The following is a 25,658-nucleotide window of genomic DNA, read 5'->3' on the forward strand; positions in this document are numbered from 1 at the left end:
TTGTTATTATTACAATATCAAAGCGTGTTTTACATATTATTACCTTATATTCTTTTTTAAAGATATACATAAGTAGCATTTAAGATTTGTAATGTTATAGATAAAATAAAAATATCGAAGTTGAAGACTTTACAGTATATACTGATATTTGCAACATTAGTGTCCTGTATGAAAGGTGTTTAGAAGCTTTGATTTTATACTTGTACATTGCATACGGTTTTTTAAAAAGTATAAACATATAGCTAAAAAAGTGTTTAACTATTTTTTCAGAAGAAAGTCATTGTAACAATATCCGCGAAGGAGATGTGTAACGCTCAAAAAATGATAGGTCATTTCTGTGCAATGCACGAGGCAAATATATTACACTTCATATTTGTATCATAAAAATGTTTACACAATTTGCCGTGTTTTTGACTGCATCTTAGGTATGACTGCATATTGATATTCATAAATATTATATAAAAACAAATGTAAAAAAGATGTAACTTAGCGTAAGTCCCCGAAATTTTACAAGAAAATACCTTGCTTGTATTCTTTTCTTATAAGAACTTTAATAAAATTGTTTTTAAATTACGTATAAAACTATTTTTGCATAATTTAATTTGTTATTATATTATTATTCATTAATTTATTTTTCCTTTGATAAAACGTTTTTTAATGAATCATGCGTACTGAAGTAGAATGAAATTTTGAAATTCCACAAGGTGGTGCAGTGGCGACGTGTGGTGTCAGATGAATAAATTACACTAGTCGCATTTACTTGATCTGGGCCTGAGCAGATCTGAGTTTGGATTTAGTGTCTTCCTGTCATAAATCACATTTATATCACGTTTATTTACTTAATCTTTTATTGCATTTAAAACATGACGACTCTTAGGCCTTTCACATGCAACGATTTATTTAAATTTAACAATGTGTGAGTATCGAAATATGTATTTATCCATTGTTAATATTGTGTTTAACCTAAATATACAATTTTGAATAAAAACAGTTATTTACTAACATTTTTAATTATTCTATTTTTTATAGAAATTTAGATCCACTTACGGAGACAGTATCCTTTAAATATCTTATACCTTATTACGTTTGTTGTTTAAAATAAACATATTTATTTCCTACACAATTTTGGTATATATTTTTCTTAATTTTAAATTTGTTAAAATTTTACTTGGTAAAATTTTAAACTAGTATGGACTTTCTTTTTATACACACTATCTAGCACATTGGCCAGAGTATTTTCAAGTAGCTGAATCGCCAAGTGGAGAAATTATGGGTTATAGTAAGTTTCTTTCTTGTATCATATAAGATACTTCTCCTTGATAGTGCATTATAATTAATATTAGAAATTTAAAGTTATGGGAAAGGCAGAAGGGCAAGGAGAGAACTGGCATGGTCATATAACAGCTCTTACAGTTTCACCTAATTATAGGAGATTAGGTTTGGCTGCAATGTTAATAGAATTTTTAGAGAAGGTTTCAGAAAAGTAAGTTTAATATAACATATTTATTTAATATTAACATATATATTCTATGTTTCAATGTATTTTATATTGTTACAGGAAGCAAGCATATTTTGTAGATCTCTTTGTAAGAGTTAGTAATAAGGTGGCAATCAAAATGTATCAACAGTTAGGATACATTGTTTATAGGACTGTTTTAGAATATTATACTGGAAACCCAGATGAAGATGCTTTTGGTATACAAATTACTGTTACTTTTGTAAACAATTGTTTAAATATAAATTGAATATTCTGTTCTTTTCTTCTTTCAGACATGAGAAAAGCACTTTCAAGAGATGTAAAGAAAAAATCAGTAATACCATTAACTCATCCTGTAAGACCTGAAGAAATAGACTGAATCTATGAATATTATGATTATGTATATTGTTAAGGATTTAATCCAAAATATATGATAGATTTATAAGAAGCATACAAATTGTATCGTGTGATAAGGTTCTTAATATATACAGTAAGTAAATAAGTCTCTCAAAGTGTAGATCCGAGCAGTTTATTTCTCTTCCTGTACAATAGTACAATGCTTTTCGCTCACACCGCTCGTGCCCTTATGCGTCGTTTTATGCGAATAAATAATAAATAGAAATGTAAGGTGGTAGGCTCAGAATATTTTGTAGACAGCTAGACGATCGCAAGAAATTTCTACCACGATTGTAGCCTTTATCAGCTGCCCTCTTCTCATTCTACTATATTTAGAAACTTAAGACTAAGGTGATATTTACAGATCAGTGACTCTTTTTTACTGCATCATGATACAAAGGTGCTAAGCACCTAAATAGTAGCATTTCATTGCGTATTATAAAAATTAAAGACAAAATGTCGTTCTTGCATATCTTTGTACTGCTCCCAGTAATCTGAGGTTTCTATCGTTTTTATTTTATATAAATCTTCAATGCGCTAAACAAAGCCGTGCATAGAGTTACTTTGTCTATACTGCTCAGAGAGGCACAGTCACACTCAGCCTATCTCAGGAATTATAAAATTATAGAAGTCTTGTACATATTGCACGAAAGCCCTACTTTTAAACTTTTATTTATTTCTGGATACTAAAGAGAAGGAAGACATTTGCTAGTTATGTAGGACACGTCAAGCGAGTACAAAACTTCTATACGTGACGGGATCATCGTTTAATTAGTACAAAAATGTTGCACGTATGTTACCGCAGGAACGATACTAATTATTAAAGAAAACGCGTTCCCATTACATCTATTTGGTCGTGTCCTTATAAAACGAACTTATTTGCTTAAACATTAAATAAATATAAAATATGAGACTAGCTGTTATCAAAATAACATGATAATGTGTAAGTTGCATTTGTCACTTTCCGTACAAAGAATTTTTTTCTTATGATTGAGCTTAAATTCAACCAGACTTAAAGTTAATACTGTCTGTACTTACTGTCACCAATCAACCATATTTCTCAAATTAGTCATTATAAAATATAAAAGAAGTAATTAGTCAATGCATTAAAAAATCGTGTACAACACTTTTTAAATTAAAACAGATCATTATGTGAATAATGTAGTGATCGAAGGTAAATTTTGAATTTACAATGACAGTAGGTACAGTTATTACGCTTGAAATATCTTTATATTTGAAAAATCTAAATACTTATATCCTTGTGTTTTTATTTGCACTGCAAAGCAATTGCAGGCTCCTCGTACGTGTACTGCGATCGATTTGGCAAGAAATAAGAATTTCGTCGACATATTCTCACATTAAAGACAAAGGTATCGCTGCATCACTCACTAGACTTCTAAACATCCATTAACTCCGATTAATTATATACATATGTGATACATCACTTCTGCATCATTATCTTACGCTAAACGTTTTGAATTTGGTATATAAATACGGTAGCAAAAAGTTTCAGCACGATGCCTTAGCTTTTTTTAATGAAATTATTCGATGTAATTTCAGACATACTAATTTATTTTAGGCAGTGTTGCAAATCGTTTTCGATTAATTTCAGTCACCCACGTTTAAATCGCGTTAACGTGGACCACAGAGTTTTGCATGCTGTCAGGTATGTACACAAAAACGTTGTCTGTCAAGCATCATCTCTAATTTACACAAAACGCAACTAAAATCAACTACAGCGCACACGTTGCTGAGCGTCGTCCAGTGTATCGTTTTACGCAAATTCTTACAATACAGCCTGTAGTACCTTCGAATATAAAGTTAGTGCCTTGGCAGGATCAGACTTTCATGAACGAAGTGCCGTATTCCCCTGCTTTTTTTTTCCCAATTCGATTGACCAGTCTTTTTTTAAGGTCTTTGGTGGTCTGGCGTCGACTTTAAAATATCTGGTTGCGTTGGAAGACAGCCTGAACCTAGTTCAATTGTTATTCAATCAGTAAAAACAGAGAAAAAATGAAATACAAAAGTATGTATTTTTACAAACCCGTTGTAGGTCTTAGGGTCGATTTGATGGATCTGTGAGACCCATTACGAGTTAATGTGTTCATCTGTGGCGTGCCAGGTAAAGTATGTCCCAAGGCGTTCATGTAATCGGCAATCAACAATGTTATCTCCAGAATCTGGATAGATGCGAATAGATAATATTTAATATTTAGAAATTTTGTTTTAATTAGATTGCTCGATAATATACCTTAGGTTTTGATAGAGCAAATAAAAGTTTTTGTTCAGCTGCTCCTTCGTCAGGGCAAGCGACCAGCATAAAATCATCCAAACATCCTCCAAATGTAACTATGTTCGCATAATTATAACGACACATCACTGCCATCGTTTGTAATTCTAGAAGAGTAACACTATCTTCGGAAACGGCTATCCATACGGTTATCGGCTCAGCTTGCTTCAACTATGAAACAAGACATTTTTAAATAACTTTTTTTTTCATTTTTGTTTATCTATAAATATGTCCCGTTATTAACCTTTGCTTGATAGAGTGTAGCTCCAAAGAAAGGCCACTTCCTGGTACAAGTTAGATATATGCGAACACAGTCTAATACGCTACGACCTTTTAACGCGATCCACTTTTCTTGAAGTTTTTCTTGCAGTTCTCTGCAACAAGAAATCCGTGAATTTAAACATAGCTGATACTTATTTATGTTCTTTGTAATTTACATGGTACTTGCCTTAATTGCTCGGCAGTGATGTTTGTCCGATATCGTATGGGATAAAATTTGTCTAAAGCTTGAAGCACCAAATGATGGGGATTGCATCCTGGGCCGCTGCCTCGAGCTTTATCGTTGTTATATTCACCAAAATCGATCTACAACGTTTCATCGTTACATTAACAGTATTTTCATTAAAAAACTGCACCATTATTTTCAAAGAGTAACTTTACCTGTGCCATTAACGACGCAAGTTCAAATGCAAGTTCTCGATTGACCGGAAATTTGCCTTGTACGACTTGCTGATTTATTTGGTAACACAGAAGAAGCCTTTCTCTGTCGGTTTCCATCTTAGCTGCCTGTCTCCAATAGCATCGCGATTTGTACGTTAATTGTATCACCCTGGTATTCTCGAATTTTCCCGAGCCCTTCTCTCTTAATGCGGTTTCCCATTTGGAGATTATATCACAAAGCTGGAACGAATAAAATTATCGCGTCGGAATATTTTCGTCTACCGTAATTTCCAAACTCTTCCGAGGTGCATACTTTTGCCTGAAGATCGATGAAATGTTCAAGATCCTTCTCGATGGGATCGTCACTGAATAACGTGAAACCCGATTGATGAACATCTCGGCAACCGATTTCCTGGTTCAGAGTATTCAAAAATTCTTCTATCGTTGTGCTGCCATCGAAGCTTACAACCTGATACGTCCCATTCAAGAAGTGAACCGGTATCGCATGTGGCAGGGAATGATGGTAGGGATTTTTCATTAATATCGATAGGACCTCCATCCTCGAGGGCTTCACCTCCCTTCCGCCGTTTTGTAATGTCCTTTCCAACGCTCTTTCGCAATAGGCTGCGTATTTGCCGCACTCCGTTCTAACAAAATAACAAATTCATACGTTTAAATTAACATGTTTCGATTGAAATTTTGAAATTTGAACGCTAATAGAACGAATGAAGGCCACTTACTTAGTATCAGCGTTTCTTTGCAAGTGTAACTTCAGGTACCAGAGTAGCCGATTGTTTCTTGGTAGGAATAGAGAAACAGCGAGCGCGAGCAGCTGCCATCCCTGGATAAGAACGTACTGGGCGGGATTAGTTTTGCAGTCCAAGATCGTTGACGTCGAGTGGCCCTGCATGAGCGGAGGACTGTGAGAAGTGGAGGCCGTCGACTGTGCGTCCGCATTTTCACCGCTGCCATTTGCCGCGGGACTTTGCGTATCGCAGGTGAACAGCGATTGCGTGGCGCAGAGAAGGAGCTGCTGCAATGGTATGCTGGCATACTACTATATCCCTGGATCGAACCAGACCTAATCTACTACTTTATTTTTTTTTTTTTTTTTCTTTAAATAAATCGCGCTCCACTGTCCTCGTTTATTATTCGTTTGTAGAATCTATTTTAACAGGACAATCGAGGGTACGTGTTTTAAAATCTTTTAGACCTGTGCAGCTCATCGAGTTTCTAATATGCATTTGGAATTGTACGAGGAGTGTCTGGGACAAACGTTCGAATGCCCTCGGATCTGATGGAACACTCTAGATTCGTTACACTTTCGTCATAATATAATGCCTGTTAGTAATGTAAGCAATCGAAATCGGTCTGATTAACGCATAACTCTATGTGTGTTAATCACATAAAACGCATGAACTGTAATAAGTCGAATGAATTAAGAGAAATGTGGATGAGATAAGCGCTTTCGTAATTTTTTAGGCCATGTGAGTCTACCTTACAGCTCGAAACCATTTTTCTCTCGTTCGTTTGTCACGAACGAATCGCTCGAACGCGCTCTTTCCTCTTATTATTCTCCTTGACACTTGATACACTGTACTCAACGATGCATAGCTTCCGAAGCTCTCGATCTAATTACATTCCACGACGTACGTTCGAATCTGTAAGGAGCTTCTAGCTGTTGTTGCTATTCTTTCTTTCTTTTTTTTTTTTTTTCTTTAAATCAATTTTCTTATATAACCGTTTATGACCAGATAATCAAAGACTAATTTTTCTAAGCAGCATTCAAAAAACAGAGAATATTTTGTAATGAGCTATCGAGCAAAAAAACGTACGGAAACAGAAACAAAAAACCAATCTAGTAAAAAGATGTTTTTCTGTGTGTGGTTTTTTATGTACACCAACATACCATTCTGCAAGTGTGTGTGCCGCAGAACGTATTTTGACAAGTCCGGAGATCGTGGTATTTTATTAGCGAATCGGACGATCGATCGTTAATGCATCGATGATGAAGTATGATCGATGAAATAAAGAGTGAGTCTAAGTGATTCTCCCGCGATGAGAGGAATGAATTGTCGAAATATGTTCGGCTCACATGATAGGGCATCAGGGTACAGGTGATCGGGTATCATGTATAAATATCAAAAAGTACACAATAAAAATAAAACAAACTTAACATGACGATGTTCTATGAAAAAAGATAACAAGAATCGAAAAAAAAAACGCATGCGATTTTAGAGTAGCCTAGGAATAGCACACGTAAAGCAGCAAATGAAAATGAAATGTGAATGAATGTTAAAACTAAAATCGTTTTCTGTTAAGTACTTCGTCAAGTATTATTAATGTTATTGTTATTACTATCATTACTATTATTAATTATATGTTGCTTTGGCAAATAAACGACAACCAGCTGTATTAATTATTAGTGAGTTACTTTACAAAAGAAAACAAAAAAGAATAAAGAGAGAGACAACTAAACAGTTCACCGCTACTTCAACGGAATTACTTCGTATAATACTTGACTAAGCGTACCCGATGTACCATTTCTTCTGATTATACGGAAGCGATATATCCAATTATACATTCGTTTTTTAACTAGCCTTTTTTGAAGAATACCATAGATCTTAAACCTATTAGCTTGATAGTAGCGTTTCGGCCAATAGGTAAAACGTTTATTATAAATTACGCGACGAACTCGTCGGCTGTAAAAATGGTACAGGGTTCAGAGTGTTTGTTAAACAATAAGCAGGACTTACAACGCGCGCAGTACCCAGCGACACAAGTCTGGCGGCCTTTTTTACCTGTACGCCCAAACGATGTTGAGTATGACGACTTGTCTGCTTTACCAATGCACATATGAATTCAGATTGTAATTCAGGTTGATCTATGCATTGTTGCAATGCGTTTTGCGCTAATACCACATGGTAGTCTATGCCTGCTTGCTCCACTGCCACCGACATGAACAACTGACAAGCCTGTGGCGTAAAATAACATTTCCTCGTATATAAAGTGTCTGATGTACGATATTTTTATATTTTATGTATTAACCTTGAAAAGCTTGATAGCCTCGGTCTGCAAGGCTTCGGATGTCAAGCTGGTCAGTGGGCTAGTGATGTTCTCTTTCGTGTGGAGCAACAGCGGGTGTCTCCAGAGAACACAACTAGGATCTCCGTCGGTTTCCATTAATCTTTGTACTAGCTGCTCGTACTGAGTTCCAGCACTAGGTCCGCCTCCAGATACCACCGTCAGATGGTACAGCCAATTGTCTTTATCTTGTTTATGAGGCATCAGCAAGTATGTAGGGCCTTGATGAGTAGGAAAAATACCGATTGTTCTTTCGTGAGGACCCTCGGCGTCTCTTTCTTCGCTGTCGCTGTCGGACACGTGCTCGACTTCTTCTACTCTAGCGTCTCTCATATTTATTTGTCCAATAGGATTCTGAAAGACAGATGAAACGGAGGCCTTGGTAATATTCACGTGTAGTCATCGAATAATATACACATTGAAAGATCAGTGGCTTACCGTATCGTTAGGGCACTTAAAGTAGAGGAACATTTTTCCGATGAGGACGCACCAGCACTTCTTAGCGTGCCCGTTTTTCACTTTCGTCAGCCATCCCTGTATCGTAGGCTTATTATCTTCCTTACTGAGCAAAAGTTTCGTCGCGTTCCGCCTTTGTACGTTTTGTAAAACCCTTATCCAGTCTTCCATCGTTGCGATACAGTCTGCCGTTAAATAATACGTTTTCTTCCCTGTTGCTATCTCAAACGTTGCAGCACCTTCCGCCCTGTTTATCCTATTAAAAAAGTCACGGATAATTTTAATTTTAATCGTACTTTCTACGAGGAAACTACGAGAAAATATATATCGTTGCACAATTACCTGCACACTTCATCCAATACAATTTGGCCTTGAGGTTTTCTATTGACATCGTTCTGACTTTTCCAATAGGTCAGCACACCGTTCTTCAACACGAACCATCTCTTTCTCCAGGTTTTTAATTTACCACCGAGTTTCGCAAGGTGGCCGGTCTTCTCTAAAGATTCTTGTCGTTTTGGGCTCTCGCCGGAGACTCGCATTAGCAAACTCGGCATACTAGATTCGAAGGATGTGGAGCTTAGAGCATCGGGAGGTATCGCGTAGTCTTCCGACAGACCAGATTCCAGAGAGGTGTCTGTAAGCGATGCGGCAATTTTCAAGTTGTTGGATGTACGATCACAGTGTTCGACGATTGCGAATGATAATTGAAATGCTTACCACGTTTCACGCTTTTGCTAGGGGAACCGCTGGAGCTTCTCTTGGCAGGACTAAGGCTGCTGGTGGTTTTAACGCTTTTCGAAGGACTACTTCCACTGCCAAGCGAAGAGTCCGTGTTGTCTGAAGAGCTATTGGTGATTCTCGTGTTGGTTTCCGTTTGATTGGGATGCTCTTCGCCGTCCGAGCTGTCGTCGGAACTGTCGCCAAAGGGCATCGACCTAATTTGACTGGCTCGCCCTAAAAAATCGAAAGAATCATAGACACTCGCCCTTTTAAAATGAATGCTTGTTAAGAAACGAACGACAGCGACTTACCCTTGACCGTTGCATAGACTGGAACTGAAATATCGCAATAGCCTTGGGAGTTGTGCGCAGTCAAGTTGTGTCCTGTTGCTTGGGAATGTTTCGACGAGCTAGTTGTATTTGTCATTGTGGAAGGCGCGGATTCCTCGTTCGTCGGTGGACCGATGCCAAGCCCGCCATCCGCTACCTATGGAATTCGTAAACGGGTTTGTTTCCTGACTGTAACAACTTGGCGAGTATGCTCGTAACGCGTGTTTTCTCATAAATATAAGACTCGTTGATTTTCTACTCTAGAAACTTATGTTAACCGTTCACACGCACAAACGAACCTAATAAGATCAACGCATATATCTGTACCTGGTATATCTTGGCTTCCCAACTAGGAAATCGGTGCAAGGGTGGAGTGGGTGGTCGAGGACCTTGCGCGCTTTGAGCCCAATTCATTCCTTCCCTGCTCGGCGTATAGATCTCCGCGTAATCGTGAATAGCCTCCGAGCTGCCACTGTCTCTGCTCGTCTCCGAGACTCCAGGTATATTCGGTAACATCACCAAGTTTTCCACCGCAGCAGCGAGCTCCTCCGATAGCAAGCTAGAGCGGTAAAAGAACGGCAAGCATAAAACACGGAACTAATTTAGCCGGCAAACGCATTTTAATCGCTTCGATAGATACACGATCAGCGACAGCCCCGTAGCGATGTGCTCGTGCCAATAAGAACGAAGGAAATAAAGATGAAAAGTAAAAGAGAAGCTCTATACTGGAAGGCAACAGAGAACAAAGTATACACGGGGTCGACAGATCCCCGCAGGAAGTCTCAGGACGTTACAGGGTACCACAGTTTCGAGAGTCGGGCGCCGCTATCACGTCGTGAGACCTCCCAAGGAGAATCGAGACATATTTACGCGACGCTACAGGCTAACGAACGACGCGCAAGCAGAAGCGAAAGAAGCGATCATTACGAAAACAAGCGAGATGTATGTAATAATGTACGTAGGCGCGAAGCGTCAGACGACGAAGGTTTCTCGCAAGATTCTACCTTGAATCCATGTTGGTGGTCGTGATCCCTCGTTGTATAGTTCCACAGGCGGACAGGTGTCTTCGGTGCTTTGTACCAGCTTGTGGTTCCGCTACGGCGCTTTGCACGCTTTCCGGTACCGCCTGCGGTGTTCCCTCCAAGCTTTCCGATCGTCTGCGTAACGTGGGGTCAACTTCCAGAGATAAGGATGCCCTTGTAGGTGCCTGAAACGACAGGTCCTTTGGTAAATGAATTTTTAAAATTCTTTCCCGATACCGAAGACTCTACGTACAGGTGGTTTCAGGCCGATATTGGTTATGTGATTTCTCAATAGCTCCAACTGCTGATTGCACTTGTTGTTCTGTTCCCTTAGGTGTTGGTTTTGCTGCTCCAGTTCCCTCAACTTATTGGTCACCCATTCCTTTATTCTCGCGGCTTTCGCCTCGACCTGCCTCGCGTCTTGAAGCCGTAACTGCCTCTGCAAGCGTTTCGTAATCGCTCGTAGATTATCAGTTATCTCGCCCGCTCTTTGATACGGCGCGTTGTTTTATCATGACGCAACCGCGTTAGATTATCGGAATACTGATTCTGCAAAATTGCTGATGAAATTAAATCCGTTTGTCGTATAGAATTCTTAGACGTTCGAAAGCAAGCTGATACTACGAGGAACCTGACGAGGTTCCGATTGAGGGCAGATCGATTCATATATTTTTCTCGGAAGAAACGTTTGGATTTGTTTGCATTACCTGTTCCTCCACCTGTGTTTCTAGCTTCGAGATGCAGGCACAATGTACATCCTCGATCTTGTCATTCTGCGTACCGGAAGTCGACGGCAGCGAATGCGGTGGAGAACCAACACCGGATGTGCTCAAGCAGTATTCACCCTTCACTAGCCGCTCCTCCATCATCCGTACCTGTAATACATCCAACACGTCCTTCCAGTCGTCGCAAATCCGTTTATTCATTACGACATATCGCTTTACTAACTTAATTCTGAACTTTCAACATCGTTGATCTCCGCTTTTGTCTCTTAAAGTACTCTTTAACTCATGGCCCAGAAGACACCCATTCACCGATTCCTCCCCATAAAAACATTGCCTGCGCGTACCCTCTGACCAGCCTACTTTCCAACCGATAACTGGAACTCCGTGAATTTCGTCGGTTCGGAAAGCGTCACGCGAGCATGCCACGTTTCCGGCGCGATCGGAGAAGCATGGCAGTCGGAGACGCGTGGCGTGGGATCGTCGAGTAAACAGCAATGACAAAGCGTGCAGAGCGAGAGAGAATGAGGGTGGACAAGGGGAGGAGAAAAAGGAAGGGACGTTTGGCGTTGCGTGTGGACCTGGTGCACCCCTTTTCTGCCACGATGGTGGCAATGCTCGTTTTACAGCAGCTGTCAAAAATCGATATCACGCTCACGCAGTACGGATACGTAAGCGCTGCACTCCGCGCGTCCACCGTTAAAGCAGGAAAAGGGGAGAGACAGAGAGCGATATTGAGAAAATCAATACGCCAACGGAGAAATCCTCTGGCCGAATGTTTTCCTCCTGGCACCGCGTGTGGTTGCATGTGCTCTGCGAATCATATCGATCACCCTTCGCGTTTTCACGTTCATTGTCGTCTTTTCTCCAGAGTCAAGGATCCCGTGATACTTCGCTTCTCTCTGTCGTTTGATCGCGTTCTGTTCCTTCTCAATAGCTAATTCAGAGATTCAGAGGAAAAGATTTTAGAGTTTGAGTCGAATCGGAATAAGAAGACGCGTTAAGCTTTGTATTTTCGGTTGCGAGATTGATCGAACAAGGCTGCACCGTTCGCGGACGATGAGTAACAAAGCTGGGCCGCAACGCGAATCATCGCTGGCAGAGCAGTATTAATAGCACCGACATTCCACCGAACTGTCGTTCCAGATATTCGATCACTCTTTCACACCGAGTCAGCACACTGGCCCATTTCACTGTAAATCTCATCTGACCACGTGCCGCATCGTTACTCTACACCCCCGATACAATTTATTCGACACGCGATACGACGATCGTACGTTCGATTCTTGTTTTTCCAGCAACTTTTTCCAAGAAATCGTATCCTACCGGACGTTTAAAAAATACGATATTGGATGATTCCTTACCCAGGTTACGAGTGGCCATGATAGCCGATCGCGAGCTAATCAGAATCGACCAATGACCCCTTTAAACCCTTCGTTCCTCTCCTCGAGGGCTCTTGCTCGATTCTCGAGGACACTCCCACAAACAGCGAACCAGGACACGAGTTTTCCCTTGCCTCGTAACCGCAACTCGAACGAGTCTCGGGGGATAAACTACGGGGATAAGAGTGCGCACGATGCCGATGATCGAACTGAACTGAACGAAACTAATGCACGTAAACTGTTCGGCCTTTCCTGCGGCCGATGAGTCACGTTGGCTCGCAGCCAATGGCAGAATTCGTAGAGGTCCTCGTGTGCACACACGCCACCCCTCAGGCAAGTACGTCGGCCTGACAGTAGACGATAGACGGCGGCTCCTTCCTTAGGCTCTCTGCCGATTCGCAGCCTCTAACACCACCCAGATCGGAGGGAAACCGATGAATACGCGACGGACCGATCGCCAACACGTTCCACGCTGACTCTACGTCTTGAGATTTATCGATCTGCTCCACGCTTGTATCTCGCAGGCCTGCGCCCGTCGTCACCACGCGACACGTTCTGCGATGAACGATCGTCCACGGGGTGTCTCATAGCGACACTGATCGCTGTATGGGAGGGACGAGCCTTCCGGTTGTCGACTTCTGAACGCAGAAGTTGATTCGTCGTCGAGGATCGTAGGATTCACGGTTGCTGGCTTTCAATTATATCTAGCGGGCGGTACAGCAGTTCTAGGGTTTCCCACTTTTAAAGGAGATTGTATTTAGAAATTAGCTATCTCCAAGGAATCAAATGGTCTGTGAAACTCTTTGTCTTTTTCAATGCTACTCGGTTCATTGGATTTCAATAGGGAAACAGAGGAAGGCAGACTTGGCAGCCGAGTCGGAGCTGTTTAATTCAGAGACAACGACCGGCTACGGCGAGTTTATCATTCGATCGAACGACTTCTGCGGACGTTTGAACTCTATCCGAAGATTTATCGATTCGTGTTGCGTCTCCGGAGGCACAACCCTGAAAGCGAAATACTGCGAAACTAGAAATAGCTGCTGGCTGGAATAATCTAATCCCATCCGCTGATCTACAGAAACGTCACGTCTGTTGCCATTTGCATTGTCTTTACGCTTTCCTTTTTTTTCCCCTTGATAGAGAATCGCAATAACGTTTCATGGAAATCAGATCGATCCATTCAGGATACTACATGGCTGATCCGGTCCCACGTCTAATAACCTAAATCCACGGTATTACAAGCTTCTTGAACAAAATCGTTCGTATGCGTTCGGAAGCTCACAGAGACCTTTCAATGGCAAAGGGCCACTTTGTTTTCGTTGGCGAAGGGGACGCACGAATCGTAGCGGGTTCCATGGGACGAGCCGAGAGGCTGGCCCCCTTATCTTTTCATGGTGGTTCGACGCACGTGCGCGTACACGCGACAAAGCGGTATCACCTCTCACGGACGCATCGTCGAATCGTGCTGGCTTCCCGCCAAAAGCAGCCCGTTAACGTGCATGTACATGCAGAAACATTCATTCAACTGCGATCGTCGAGGGGAACGAGCCGCGGAAAAAAAGGGAACAGACGACCACGACTGCGGCTGGCTAAATGGATCAACGACCGACGAACGCGTGAGAAACGCGTCGTCGACCGAGAAGGGCTCGACATTGTCCGCTATTCCGCGTATATCGCGCGACCTCCGCGTTAACGAGGAATTGCAAGAGACTGAGAAGATTGGAATTTTGAGGCTCGAGTGGAGCTAGACGCGAGTTCATCCAGAAAAAGTATAGTCCACGGTCGACGGTGAGTTAGAAAAGAACGTTTTTCAAAGAAGTAGCGAAAGAAATATTTGGAAGATACGCGATGAACCTCGTTTGTCGTTTCTTTGTAAGTAGATCGCAGATTTGCACGCGTAATATGTAAAGATATGCAAAGCGTCATTTACGATGTTTCATAGATAAAACAATCTTTTGCTCGAGTTTTATTTTTTCGATTATTTTAATCAAATTACGAACTTGCATAAATATATATCCGCGGTTTATTTATCAGTTACCAAGAATGTTTGCAGATATTATAATCGTATTCCACTCGTGACAAGTAAGCACAAGGCACAGTTACAAACACTGTCCTCTAAATTTACCTGACAATTTGTCGTTATTTATATTTTTCCACGAACGAACCCGTGAACTGTATAATTTTATCTTACTTACAATACCTTATTCCAAAGAACTCAAGTTCGAATATCACATCGCCAAGACCAAAGATAGCAATGCGCAACGAAATCAAGTGTTACATCCCTATGACTCAAGCCCAGCGAGAGAGGTACCGAAACCCTAGAGATTAAGCGACCTGGATCGCACGACGAAGTAAGCTGCGATCCTACGGTGACTTTAAGAACCCTGTTCTCAAAGGGCAGTTTCGGAGAATCGACGTTCGAAACAGGGGCTTGATCGTAGAGAAACAGCAACATCGAAACAAGTCCGGCGCCACGGCTGCTTTGAAATATTTAAAGGGGAACTGTACTCGGGGAGTAAGAAAGCAACGACTGCGCGTAAGTAGCTTTATTTTGTTTGCTTGCGCGGCAGCTCACGGGAAACGTGGATTACTCATGAATTGGCTGCACGCCAATTCTATACGCGACACGTCCCGTCAAAGCGGGTCGTTAAGTCGACCCGCGTCCGCTAAGACGCTCTTCGTCTCTCGTTTCTTCCCTCGCGACGCTTCGTGTCCACGCACTCGTAGATCTGCTTGGATTCAATCTTGATCGAACACACTGATAAACCTGCATCTATACTGAGCACCAAGACACTCTTCTAGACATTGTCCTTACAACGGCCACGATCGAGAACATTTCTTCAACACTACGACGATGAATATAATATAAATCGCTGTTCACCTAAAACGCTACGATGACCCCCCTTTCTTGATGGAAACAGAGTTCGTTAAGAATTCTCCGTAAGATGGTTAAACGATGGTATCGACATCGAAAGGAGCAAGTCGAACTACAAACCACGCACGATCTTCTCGAACCGAGCAAGACTAAAGAATCAAGAAGAACAACTGCGAGGAATGGCTTCGTCAACCATGACCTCGAAGTTATGAAACTCGATCAAACGTCAAAATCAATAGCTATAAGGAAAAAATGGACGAGATGTTTGAATTTAAAAGACAGTGTGTGTGGTGACTGGTGTCAAAGGGTTTTTACCTTTCATCGGTGTCACCTGCCGGTCTCCATAATTTTCAAGAACGCGCTGGTTCGTCGACGCCGCTGTCCCGGCCGATTCTCCCCGTCACGATCGAGGGGTGCACCAAGGATCGAGGGCAAGAACGATCGCGGAAGATGTACCGCCGGCACCGGCACCGGATGCACGTGGTTCACGAACGCCCGACTTTTTGGCCGAATTTCGAGGTCATAACAAAACGACGGTCTTGCCGGCCGGTCGTACGGCCATATTGTCGCTCTTCTCTCTCTTTCTCTCTCTTTGCTCTTCTTGCCTCTCGCGCTCTCCTCGTTCGTCCATCAGCGGTTCCAGCTGGTCGTCTTTCTCCCGTTCTCGTGGTCCCCGTCTTTCTCGCCAGCCGAACGCAAAAATCAATGCGACGTAACATGCGCCCTGACACCCGGATCCTCCGGTGTACCGACCGAACTTTTACTCCCGAATTCTCTTTACTTCCAGGGTAAAGTAAACTTTTCGGTTCCACATCGTTGCTTTGCAAATTATACGATTCCCTTTTTTGCTGGATCCTCGAAGAATCCACGAAGACAGAATTTAGAGATTAATTCAAAGGCTGTTGTCTATGTTCCGTAAATAACGTTCCGAATCGATTTACGTCTTCTTTCTTTGGTATCAAAAGGGAATTAATGTCGATTAGAGAAAACGGAGCAAACGAATCGGTGAGCTGGTATTCCAAAGGATCGATTTATCGAAACGTCGTATGCGAAGTCGTAAAGTTCCGAATTGCGATTGCCCACGGTTGGTACAAAGTCAGAACCGGATGGTTTACGAAAATTTGAGTATCCGTCGGTAAAGGCCAGGCAACCGGGTTGCAAGGTCGGGGGAAAAAATCGATGCGAAACTCGGTAGAGACGATAGTCGGTGGGTTTCCAGGTGCACCCTCGAATCTATCTAGTCGGTAACGCAGTATCGATATTTTCACGTGGAACTCCGCCGTTTGATCGCTCGCGTTGCGAAGCGTGATAAAACTAAGTAACAGTTTAACCGGTTTTACGATATTTAAATATTCACTTAACAAGTGCTTTGTCGATGAGAGGAGACTATTCGATGTTCCTATCTACGCTGGTAGATGGAAGATCAGACACTTGGAACATCCGTCCATTAAGATACGACTCCATTCGGCGTATGTTCGGCTTCACAACTTATGCACGAACTTCTAATTAACCTGGTTCACTGAATTTAATGTTTCACGGCCCGATTAAAAGTCAGGATCTCCGGCAGAAACTCAGGGACAAGGTTCTGAAAAGGTCAAAGGGCGTGCATAGCTGCAATGCAACGCTCTCTCATGCCACTCTATCGATTACACAAAATTATCTATAAATCTTATTGTATAATTTCTCCATTTCGTTGAACGATCGAAAGAAAAAGCGGCGCTCCAATTTCAGCCTGTAAAATATGATTTTTAGATAAGCTAATAAGGCTATACCGGAGAGAAAATTATAACGGAACACTCGGTATATAAAATACTGGCCTGATGGAGGCGAGTCATTAAAGCGGACGGTAGGACTTGCTAGGAACGTCGTTACCACTCGCTAAATTAATTATTTATCCTTGGTGTCTTCGGGCCAGTTGGTCGAGCATTAACCAACGACACTGGCGTTCCGTTAATAGCAGAGCTGCAGCGCAATCATTTACACCGAATCGATTGGACGTTCGTGAGCTACGATGCCGTGAGACGAAACCGATTTACCAGCAGCGTTTCGATTTCTCTCAACGGCCTGAATCGATGTTTACGACCTGAAGGAAACGTTAACGAGCCGAGAATCGAAAGGATGATCGGTGTTCTTGAGCGAAAAGCGCAGAGGAGGAGAAATCTCTTCGAGATGACGAAACGATCGCGACTGGAAAATTTATTCTCACCTTGTCCTCCGCCTCGTCGGCTCGGCCCTCCGCTTCCAACACCCGCTGCTCGAGCTCCGAGAGCTGCAATAGAGAAAAGAAAATCAGTCGGTATTTCTAGATTCTACACCGTAACGAAACGGCGCTACTTTAATATTTGAGAAATTAAGTTTACTAATAATTCATCGTTGCAAAATATATTTTTAAATAATTCTTTTCCACAGGAAATTTATTTAGACAGCAGAGAAAACGACGATCCAACACGTTCAGAGCCATCCTACGAAGCGAGTCGTCGGGACACCGATAAAGCTACTCTGGAGCGCGTATTGTCCGCAAACAATGAACGCTTCGTGTCCATCGAGGTGAATGTTGGGTTTCGAGGAGCATGGACGCGTCTACCATGTCGAGGAAAAAATGAAATATTCATAATCTGGCGTCAGCAGGCACGAGGAATCGAGAAGCAGTTCGCTGGTAAGCCGAAAGGAAAGAGGGGCCGCGATATCTCGCGTCATCTAATTTTCCTTCCAGCGGGAAAACTTCCATCAAACTTGGTTAAGTCCATAGCTCGACGCGTGGATGCCTGTCTGACGAGAGTTTAATGGATACCACGGACTCAAGCGGTGCCACAAAACTTGCTTGATCCGTCAAAGATTGATACGCGCCGCTCCTCCACCGACACGGACATATTTCTACATTTTCGCCCCGAGAATTGATTTTCCCCGCGAAAGATTTTTCAGCCCGATGCGAGATCTCAAAATTTTGGAATTTTTTCATCCAAATACCAATACTTGAATTTGAACGTTTACATCTAAATTGAAACAGTAAATACTATATTCTACTATATTCTGTGTCACAGTAAGGGATCACGATTGTTCGCCAGTATTTTTACTGTCGTACATCGACTCGTCTTCGGAGGAAGCTGGACTCCGCTGTCCCAGAAGACTCATGAACGACGAAAAAACGTCGCGTCCGTCCGGCGCGCGAGCGGCGACTATTTACGAAAATAATGGGTAATTCATTCGATACGCAGTCGTGATTTAAGTCTTCTTGGAATTAGCAGGGTGGCCCATTAAACCGGGCGGAGAATCAGACTCGCTCGTTGACTCTCTCTACCGTGGAACCGGCTAAAAAGTATTCCGTGGTTGACCCCTCGGGACAGTATGAATTGCTCTTAAAGCCGCGCCTCGACCCGTATATTAACCTCCGTTTTAATTAATCACCGAGTGCCCGAGCACAGCGACGCCTGCGTTGTTTGGCCGCGCGTGCACCGGGCAAAACCTTCCGTATTCGCGCGTGTTATATCGTCGAAAATTCCCCGGCTCGCTCGGCCACAATCGCCTCTTTTCCCCGCAGCACAATTTATTCCGCGGCAAAACTGTTTATACAATAAGGGCCTCGGCGCCGATCAAATAACCGGAGCGTTTATCGCGTCGTTCCTCCTCTCGCTGTTAACGAGAGAACGATTCATCGTTGCTGGTAATTGACACGGTGAAACGTGCGAAACCATCTGCTGCGAGGGCTGCCGCGGCGTTGCAACGCTGCGCATGCTTTAGCATCGCTGATGTATACGGCCACGGAGCGTACGAGTGTTAACGACTAGTCGATGTATCATGGTTGATTGGTAAATAATAGAACGCAGATGCATTTATAGCGGCGTCGGAACGCAAGTCGTAGATTCGACGGGACGAGCCGGCAGCGAATAGCGACAAAAGACAGGGGAGAGCAAATGGGAGTCCTCCAATTATTCCGAGCAACTTTGCCGCCGATAAGCAACGGCACTCGCGACCCAATCACCGTGATGAAAGGCAGCAGAGCGCTCGACGAAGCGGTTGGCGACGCAAACAACCGCAAACACGGGGGTGGCGGAGCAGATAGCGAGGGCAAAGGGCGTCGAACGAGCGCACGAGACGTTCGATCCAGGGCTGGTCTACGTGCTGGAAAGGGGCCGCGTGCGTGAGAATTCAGCCCTTCCTCGCGAAGACGGCTCGCTGGAAAGAAGCTGAACAGGCAGCCTACAGGAGGATCTCATCAGGAGGGTGCAGTTAGTAGCATCTGGCGTTGAGAGGGAGCGAAAAAAAAAGGGGGAAAGTCAAGAGGGAGGAAGTACGAAAGGAGGGAAGAGGAGAAGAAGATGAGAAGAAAAGTACGAGAGCAGGAAAGGAAGTACGGTATCGAGGCGAAGGTACGCAGAAACGTTCCTCGCAACGGGGTAGGCGCGGATTTCCTCTGGCGTTAAAGTCGCGGCTAGACTCGAGAAGAAAGAACGTCTGCGATGGAGGGTAAGGGCTGTACATTAGCCGCAAACGGGATACCAGCAGAATCTCTCAAACTGTCGTCAACGCTTAAGCTCTCCTTTTCTCCCGTTTCCTCTTCCCTTTCTCCCTTAGCTCGTTGTGCCCGCGATTCGGCAACGAACACGGCAATAAGGGCTTATGAAAATCGTGGCTCCTCGTCGTCGGGACTGCGCGTGTTCCGCTGATGTTTCGTCTTCTCCTAAGAAGAGAGAGAAAGAGGGAGAAGGACCCTTCCTTTCCTTCGTGAATATAGCCGACACCATGAATAGCAAACCGTTGAACGAAACTCGCTGTCAGGGCGGGCGTTCTCGTGAATCTTTTAGCGAACGACGAGGTGACTAGCGAAAGATCAAACGGTCTGTTAGATGGCAGGGCCGCTACCGATGTTCCTGGCAAAGCTAACAGATTTCTCTCGAACCTCGTGTTAAAGGAGAACGTTCCAGATTCTCGTGGATTTCGTTCGACTCGACCGACAACGGGAAGTTTTTCAAGTTTCGACGGAGGAACAGCTCCATGAAGTAAAGGAGCGACGCCTCGCTGACGACGGTGCGAGGGTATGAGAAAGCAAGGTATATAACTCGCAATGCAAGAGTCGATCGTTATCGAGCCGTTACACGGCCACGAGAGGATGCATTCGTTATGGGAGCTCGTGCGTACTTCAGCTTTCGTTGAAAGCGAACAGGTGACGCGAACACAGGCAGCAGGAAAAGGGGTCGGGGAATTAAAGCGGGAAAAAAAGAAGTTGACCCCGCGGTTAAATGAAAACGTCTGTGCGGTGGTATTCGACGTCGAGTGTGCCGTGGTATGGCTGGAATTCAAATCGAATCGATCTCGGGCAGTGGCTACGTCGGGTGAAGAGACAGAGAGGCGAACACTCCACGAACTGAACGTTCCTTATGAACCGCGATTTAACAAATCTATTCCGCTTTGTTCCCCTTTAACCTCGTTACACTTCGATAAATGGGTCCTACGATATTTTCTAGGCTTCTCTAAAGTTTCGAAAACCTGCGATAGATCTTCGCGATAGATCGACCTCCTAGCAGCGTCTGACATTTACGAATTACGGCTGGCTGTGCCCGGCGAGCTACCGATTCGTCACGAAACAAAAACATTTATCCCCGCCTGAAAAGGAGCGATTTCTAATCAGCGAATCCAACGACAAAAGGTTAATCGCGCCTGTGAAGTTCACGATTCACATCCCCGGCCACGTGTGTGAGCCACGTTCCATCCCCAGGGAGGGCACGCCGAGGATAATTACGAGACAGGTCGACGATGATTACGCTCGTTCACTCCACGAAGAGGCGACGCAAAAACCGCAGCGCGTCGAACGAACACGAGCGACCAGGAAAGCCACGCAACAGAGAAAAGTGGGCCAAACAGGGAGAAGAAGGCCAGCGGATTCGTTAGGGTTTAAGCAGTCGAAAAGGGGTTGGTTGGAGTAAGAAAGGGCGAGCGAGCAGAAGAACGCGAGAGCAGTCGGCCGAAACGATAACTCTCACCCCGCGGCGTTTTCTCAGAAGGGTGGAAAACGGTCGGAGAAGGGCACGAGGTTGGGATTGGTTCGTTAATGTTATCGGTGGGTCGCGTGATGCGAGACATAAAGCATCGTGCGCCTTCTTGAGTTTCGTTTCTCTTTGTGCCCCGACGAATTTATGGCGGGCCGATGGTGTCGCGTGAACGAAAAAGAACGCCGGTCGAAGGGAACCACGCTACACTCTCGCCACCGTGTTCGATTAATACCATTTCCCTTGGAAAAATCGTCACGCGACTCCACTCCCTCCGTCTTGCGAATGATACGTTTCTCGATAACGATACGCACCACGAATCGCGTTTCTTTCGACGTTTGACGAAGAATAGAAACCGATTCCTTTCGCGTTTGATCGGGCAAGTTTTTCTACGATATACGATATACGAATGGGACGTCGTTGTAACCCAGCGTAGAATTTTTCTATCGCCTCCGAGTTTTCTTTTCAAGCGTCAAAGTTTAAGCGTTACGCTTTATCTTTGTGCTACTCCGTATTGCTCTTTACATCTCGCGCTGTAAATTATATTCAACGGATCTCCTTAACGTTTCCCCTTCGGTTAAAGTCGCGAACACTGCGGAGCGGTAGGGCAGGGTTCGCGAGATAGGCAAACTCCAAGAACGCGTGCATTTTTTATGAACCGGTCCGGGCCGAGGTAGCGTGCAGGTCTTTACGGAAGCACATTAGCACTTCATGGGCTTCGCCGACCACCCTCGGAAAGAGCTTTCCTTGGGCCGAAATCCCACCGCCTACGGATCGCTCTCTCGTGCCTTGTATATTAATTATTTCGAGCGGAAAAGGGTACAACACGGTCGACGCTCCCTCGAGAGCGGAACGGCAAGAAAATTACATGGCCGTAGCCGACGACACATCGCACCGTTGACCTAGATTCGTCACGTTCACCGCGTTATCAGTTTCCATATCGATTCTATTAATTAATAACGTCGATTCGTGTACGCGACTGGATAGATTATTATTCACGAGGATCGACGAGCCCGCATTAATAAACCGACGAGCAACCGGTTATCGAGCATCGCCGCGTGATTTATTCTTTTACGAGGTAGATTGGGTTAGAGATAATTGGAAAGGAGGATGAGACGTAAGAAGACGCTTCTAGCACGAGAGACAGACGAGTGTTAATATTGCAGGGTGGTCGGAACGGTCTTCTATATCACGAACCAGCGTCGCGGGTCTATCGAATCTCTGCATTTCGTTGGATCTGCTCTTTGAAACGTCATTAACGAAGATGTAAAGCGCTTTGTCTTTGTTAAGGGGCTTTCACAACAATCGTAAGAATAATCAACTACCGGTTCATCATCCTTAAACGTATGCTTCTCGAAAGACGTTGCGCCCAATTTACGCGATGCAATTTGCGCCGGATATTTCAGTTAGACTGACAGGTAGACGAGGTTCAAAGAAAAGCCGGGATTAGGGAAACAGGAGAGAAACTAGTTGCACGATGTTTCCCGGCTGGTGACCGAAAGAAGGAAATTGTCACTTTCGGCTATTTTGCTGCGCGCTGACTTGCCACCGGATGGACTTTTAAAGTTAAATCTAATTCAACTTCCAATTTCAACTTCCACAATTTTCCTTCAACAAGCAGGCAAGTTCTCGCGGTGTCAACGAACTGTACGCGAAGCAGCAGAAAATTACTTTAATCCTCCTCCTGGCTCGTTCTCCTTCAACTTTCCTCGGATACATCGATCTTCCGTGAAACGTTCCATCGACACGCGCATAGCAATGTCGTAAAATTTTTCGTGAAAAGGCTTAGAGAGAATGCCACGCTCACACCTACCGAGTTCTTTGTTTCATCCGTCTTTTATCGAAGTTTCTAAAAAAAAAGTGTCTTTGAGAGGGATACTACCTGTTGTACCCTGTTCCACCTGCGGCAAAATTTCTTTTCGCTCACTATTGCCATTATTACGGTCATCATCGTCGAAATTATCGCAGTGAAACCTACTTACGGTTCACCCTCGGTCCTGACCACCTCCAGCCTCTTTGTATTAATTGTTTGTTTAAGAAGCGACAACCTGTAAGCGCCCTAGGGGCCGGATTAATTCGCTTCCACCGCTTCTTCCAAACTTTTTCCTCTTTTACCGTTTTCTGGAACACCTGTTCTTCCTTCCTGACTTTCTAACTTTATTCAAACATATTTATCCACCGTCTCTACCTCGCTCTATGACAGCGAGAGAGAGAGGAACGCGAAAATTAATCACGCGAGCGACACGCGTCCATAAAAATCTCGAAGAGCAAACGGGGATTGGAGATCGACGGAAAACGAAGCAAATTCCCGAGGATCGGCCATTCCAGGACGCATTACTTATTCAAAGCAGGTCACGCCGTTTGAATTTTTCCCAACTGAGAATCGTAAAAATAGGTCGTGAAAGATAAGGCGAGATTTCTCTTTCGGGCTTCCCGATTTCGCCACGGGAACGAGCGGAAGTTCTTTACTATCCTCGTGAATATCCTTCGTCTCCTTAAGATTTCGTCGAGGTGTGGACGCGAAACGCAGGCCTCGTTTCTATAAAAATCGATAACTCGATTTCCCGCACGGAGGACGATCATCGGCGGCGAGCCGTTCGCGAATTAATTTCCGGCGATGAAAATTTCGTTAGCGGTTCCGCGTTATATTCGCGGTCGTCGGACAATGCCAGAGAGGACGGCCACGATCATATAATTCATCGCGTTCCTATTAGCGGCGCGGATCAATCAATTACATCAACCTAACGACCAGATCGCGATTAACAATCCGGTTGACCTTTTTCCGCTCGGCGAGTCGCAAAACGCGTGATTCGGAGCGCGCCACGTCGCCAGCCTGGCAAATTTGCCTCGACGGAATTTCCATCATCGTGATCTCTTCCAGGGAAACGTCATGTGTTATGCATTAATTTGGAAACGAGCGAACAGTCGCATCGAGATAGGCGGTTTATCGGATTAGAATTTGAAATCGGCTGGAGTTGGTCTGGTAGAAACGCGATAATTAATTCGTCTGTTTAACCTTCGGCTGGCGGGGACTGGGTTATTGCAATCGATAGACTGTCCAGGTTTCGACAAATTCAAATTTTTACGAATACAAGAAGTGAAACCTAAATACATGGAGATTTACCTTTTATATTTTGCATATTTCCGAACATTACACGTGTCCCGTATATTTTTACACGTTTAAATGTCCTATATCTGTCTAGTTACCACCAATGTCGAGAGTCTCTTATTTTATAAGGATAGAGTTAAAAAAAGGATAACGTTTGGCTTTACGTGATAATAAAATTTACTTAGACTGTTAACTGGGGAATTTAGTTTCAAAAATCTCTTACGGGGTGCGCAGTTAAAATCGAGCAGTGACGAGTATACACGTCGAACGCAGGGCAAATGCTCGTATCATAAATTTTACGAAAAAAGTACAGCAAAACGAGGGAGGATTATATTTTTATTCGATAAAAAATCAACAATTCGTTGTCGAAAAAGGTATTGTTATTGAAAACTTAAAAATTGCCAAAAAATAATAAAATTCATAAGCAAGAAAAATAAAAAAAAAATTTCGGAAATTCAGTTGATTCCAGTGCGATTTTTTTCAAGGCGAGGTACCACACAAAGTAACGCGACTTCTTACGGGTTCCAGCAGACGGCACATTTTCCAAATAGATTTGCTTCCGATAGTATAGCTGGTATAATGTTATATAAGCTGGTATAAAACACAAAACAATTCGGGGAATAGCCGATACACGCACCAAAGAGAATAATCAAATAATTAAACTTTTGTTTATAAAATACACAGTAGGTTTACTGGCAGTGTAAATGAAACATATCAGTAAACGTAATTTTTATTACCTTTTACTAAAATTTTGACGTTTTTATAGTGAATGGCAATTTTTTATTTCACACAACGAGTATACGCGTGAATCGCACCGAAATAAAGTTTTGGTTTGGTTGGCAACTGGTTAAGAGGTAAAATCGTACGTAAGGTACGAAATAATCTGCACGAGATTTTCTGAGAATTAATCCAGCCTCCGTCTTGTTTGAGCGTTAAACTTGTACGTAATTTTTTAAGAAGAAAAGCTTTTATCGTTTTATCGCTTATGACGTTAAATCGACGAGTGCCATCGAATTTCTCTGGGTAGTAAGTGGACAGGGGTTGACGCGTAAAAAATGGATAGGAAAATAATTCCAGTGGGCGTCCGCAAGCGGAATTGCATTGGGAATTGGGCACGTAGGCAGTCGAGAGGCGGAAAACGAGCGAGGGCCG

At 43.5% G+C, this 25,658-nt stretch overlaps 2 protein-coding genes across 14 annotated transcripts in view; one reads left to right on the top strand and one right to left on the bottom strand.

The window, feature by feature from the left end:
* The first annotated feature begins 763 nt into the window (after positions 1–763).
* LOC117214327 (N-alpha-acetyltransferase 20) lies at positions 764–1,994 on the top strand. Of its 2 annotated transcripts, XM_033460338.1 has the most exons (6): positions 766–916; positions 1,030–1,054; positions 1,189–1,279; positions 1,354–1,483; positions 1,559–1,695; positions 1,771–1,994. In XM_033460338.1, exons 1-6 carry the CDS (start codon positions 864–866, stop codon positions 1,854–1,856), a joined length of 522 nt encoding a protein of 173 aa, XP_033316229.1. In that variant the 5' UTR covers positions 766–863; the 3' UTR covers positions 1,857–1,994. The 2 variants fall into 2 exon arrangements, with proteins under 2 accessions (XP_033316230.1, XP_033316229.1); XM_033460339.1 differs by lacking the exon at positions 1,189–1,279 and having other exon boundaries at positions 764–916; positions 1,344–1,483.
* LOC117214322 (uncharacterized protein CG43867) overlaps positions 1,991–25,658 on the bottom strand; it is a 98,470-nt gene continuing 74,802 nt past the window's right edge. For 3 of the 12 annotated variants that reach the window (XM_033460322.1, XM_033460329.1, XM_033460330.1), the window contains 19 exons: positions 17,620–17,682; positions 11,142–11,309; positions 10,688–10,873; positions 10,417–10,619; positions 9,740–9,971; positions 9,395–9,569; positions 9,081–9,317; positions 8,706–8,997; positions 8,346–8,619; positions 7,872–8,261; positions 7,580–7,798; positions 5,564–5,856; positions 5,137–5,470; positions 4,824–5,063; positions 4,612–4,748; positions 4,408–4,537; positions 4,125–4,334; positions 3,918–4,053; positions 1,991–3,846 (listed from right to left, as the gene is read on the bottom strand). In XM_033460322.1, coding sequence (XP_033316213.1) covers positions 3,782–3,846; positions 3,918–4,053; positions 4,125–4,334; positions 4,408–4,537; positions 4,612–4,748; positions 4,824–5,063; positions 5,137–5,470; positions 5,564–5,856; positions 7,580–7,798; positions 7,872–8,261; positions 8,346–8,619; positions 8,706–8,997; positions 9,081–9,317; positions 9,395–9,569; positions 9,740–9,971; positions 10,417–10,619; positions 10,688–10,873; positions 11,142–11,309; positions 17,620–17,682 — 3,984 coding nt within the window. In that variant the 3' untranslated portion in view covers positions 1,991–3,781. Of the gene's footprint in view, positions 3,847–3,917; positions 4,054–4,124; positions 4,335–4,407; positions 4,538–4,611; positions 4,749–4,823; positions 5,064–5,136; positions 5,471–5,563; positions 5,857–7,579; positions 7,799–7,871; positions 8,262–8,345; positions 8,620–8,705; positions 8,998–9,080; positions 9,318–9,394; positions 9,570–9,739; positions 9,972–10,416; positions 10,620–10,687; positions 10,874–11,141; positions 11,310–11,382; positions 11,406–12,520; positions 12,759–15,728; positions 16,013–17,619; positions 17,683–25,658 lie in introns of those variants that run through there. The other 9 variants (XM_033460324.1, XM_033460326.1, XM_033460325.1 and 6 more) reach the window with 9 other exon arrangements.

The sequence above is a fragment of the Bombus bifarius genome, unplaced genomic scaffold, assembly GCF_011952205.1.
Source record: "Bombus bifarius isolate JDL3187 unplaced genomic scaffold, Bbif_JDL3187 scf7180000009200, whole genome shotgun sequence".
Taxonomy (NCBI): domain Eukaryota; kingdom Metazoa; phylum Arthropoda; class Insecta; order Hymenoptera; family Apidae; genus Bombus; species Bombus bifarius.

Coding starts and splice junctions, on each gene's coding strand:
- LOC117214327 (XM_033460338.1), top strand. CDS start 864: ATGACGACTCTTAGGCCTTTCACATGCAACGATTTATTTAAATTTAAC. Junction 917..1,029: donor TTATTTAAATTTAACAATGT/GTGAGTATCGAA, acceptor TATTTTTTATAG/AAATTTAGATCCACTTACGG. Junction 1,696..1,770: donor CCCAGATGAAGATGCTTTTG/GTATACAAATTA, acceptor TTCTTCTTTCAG/ACATGAGAAAAGCACTTTCA.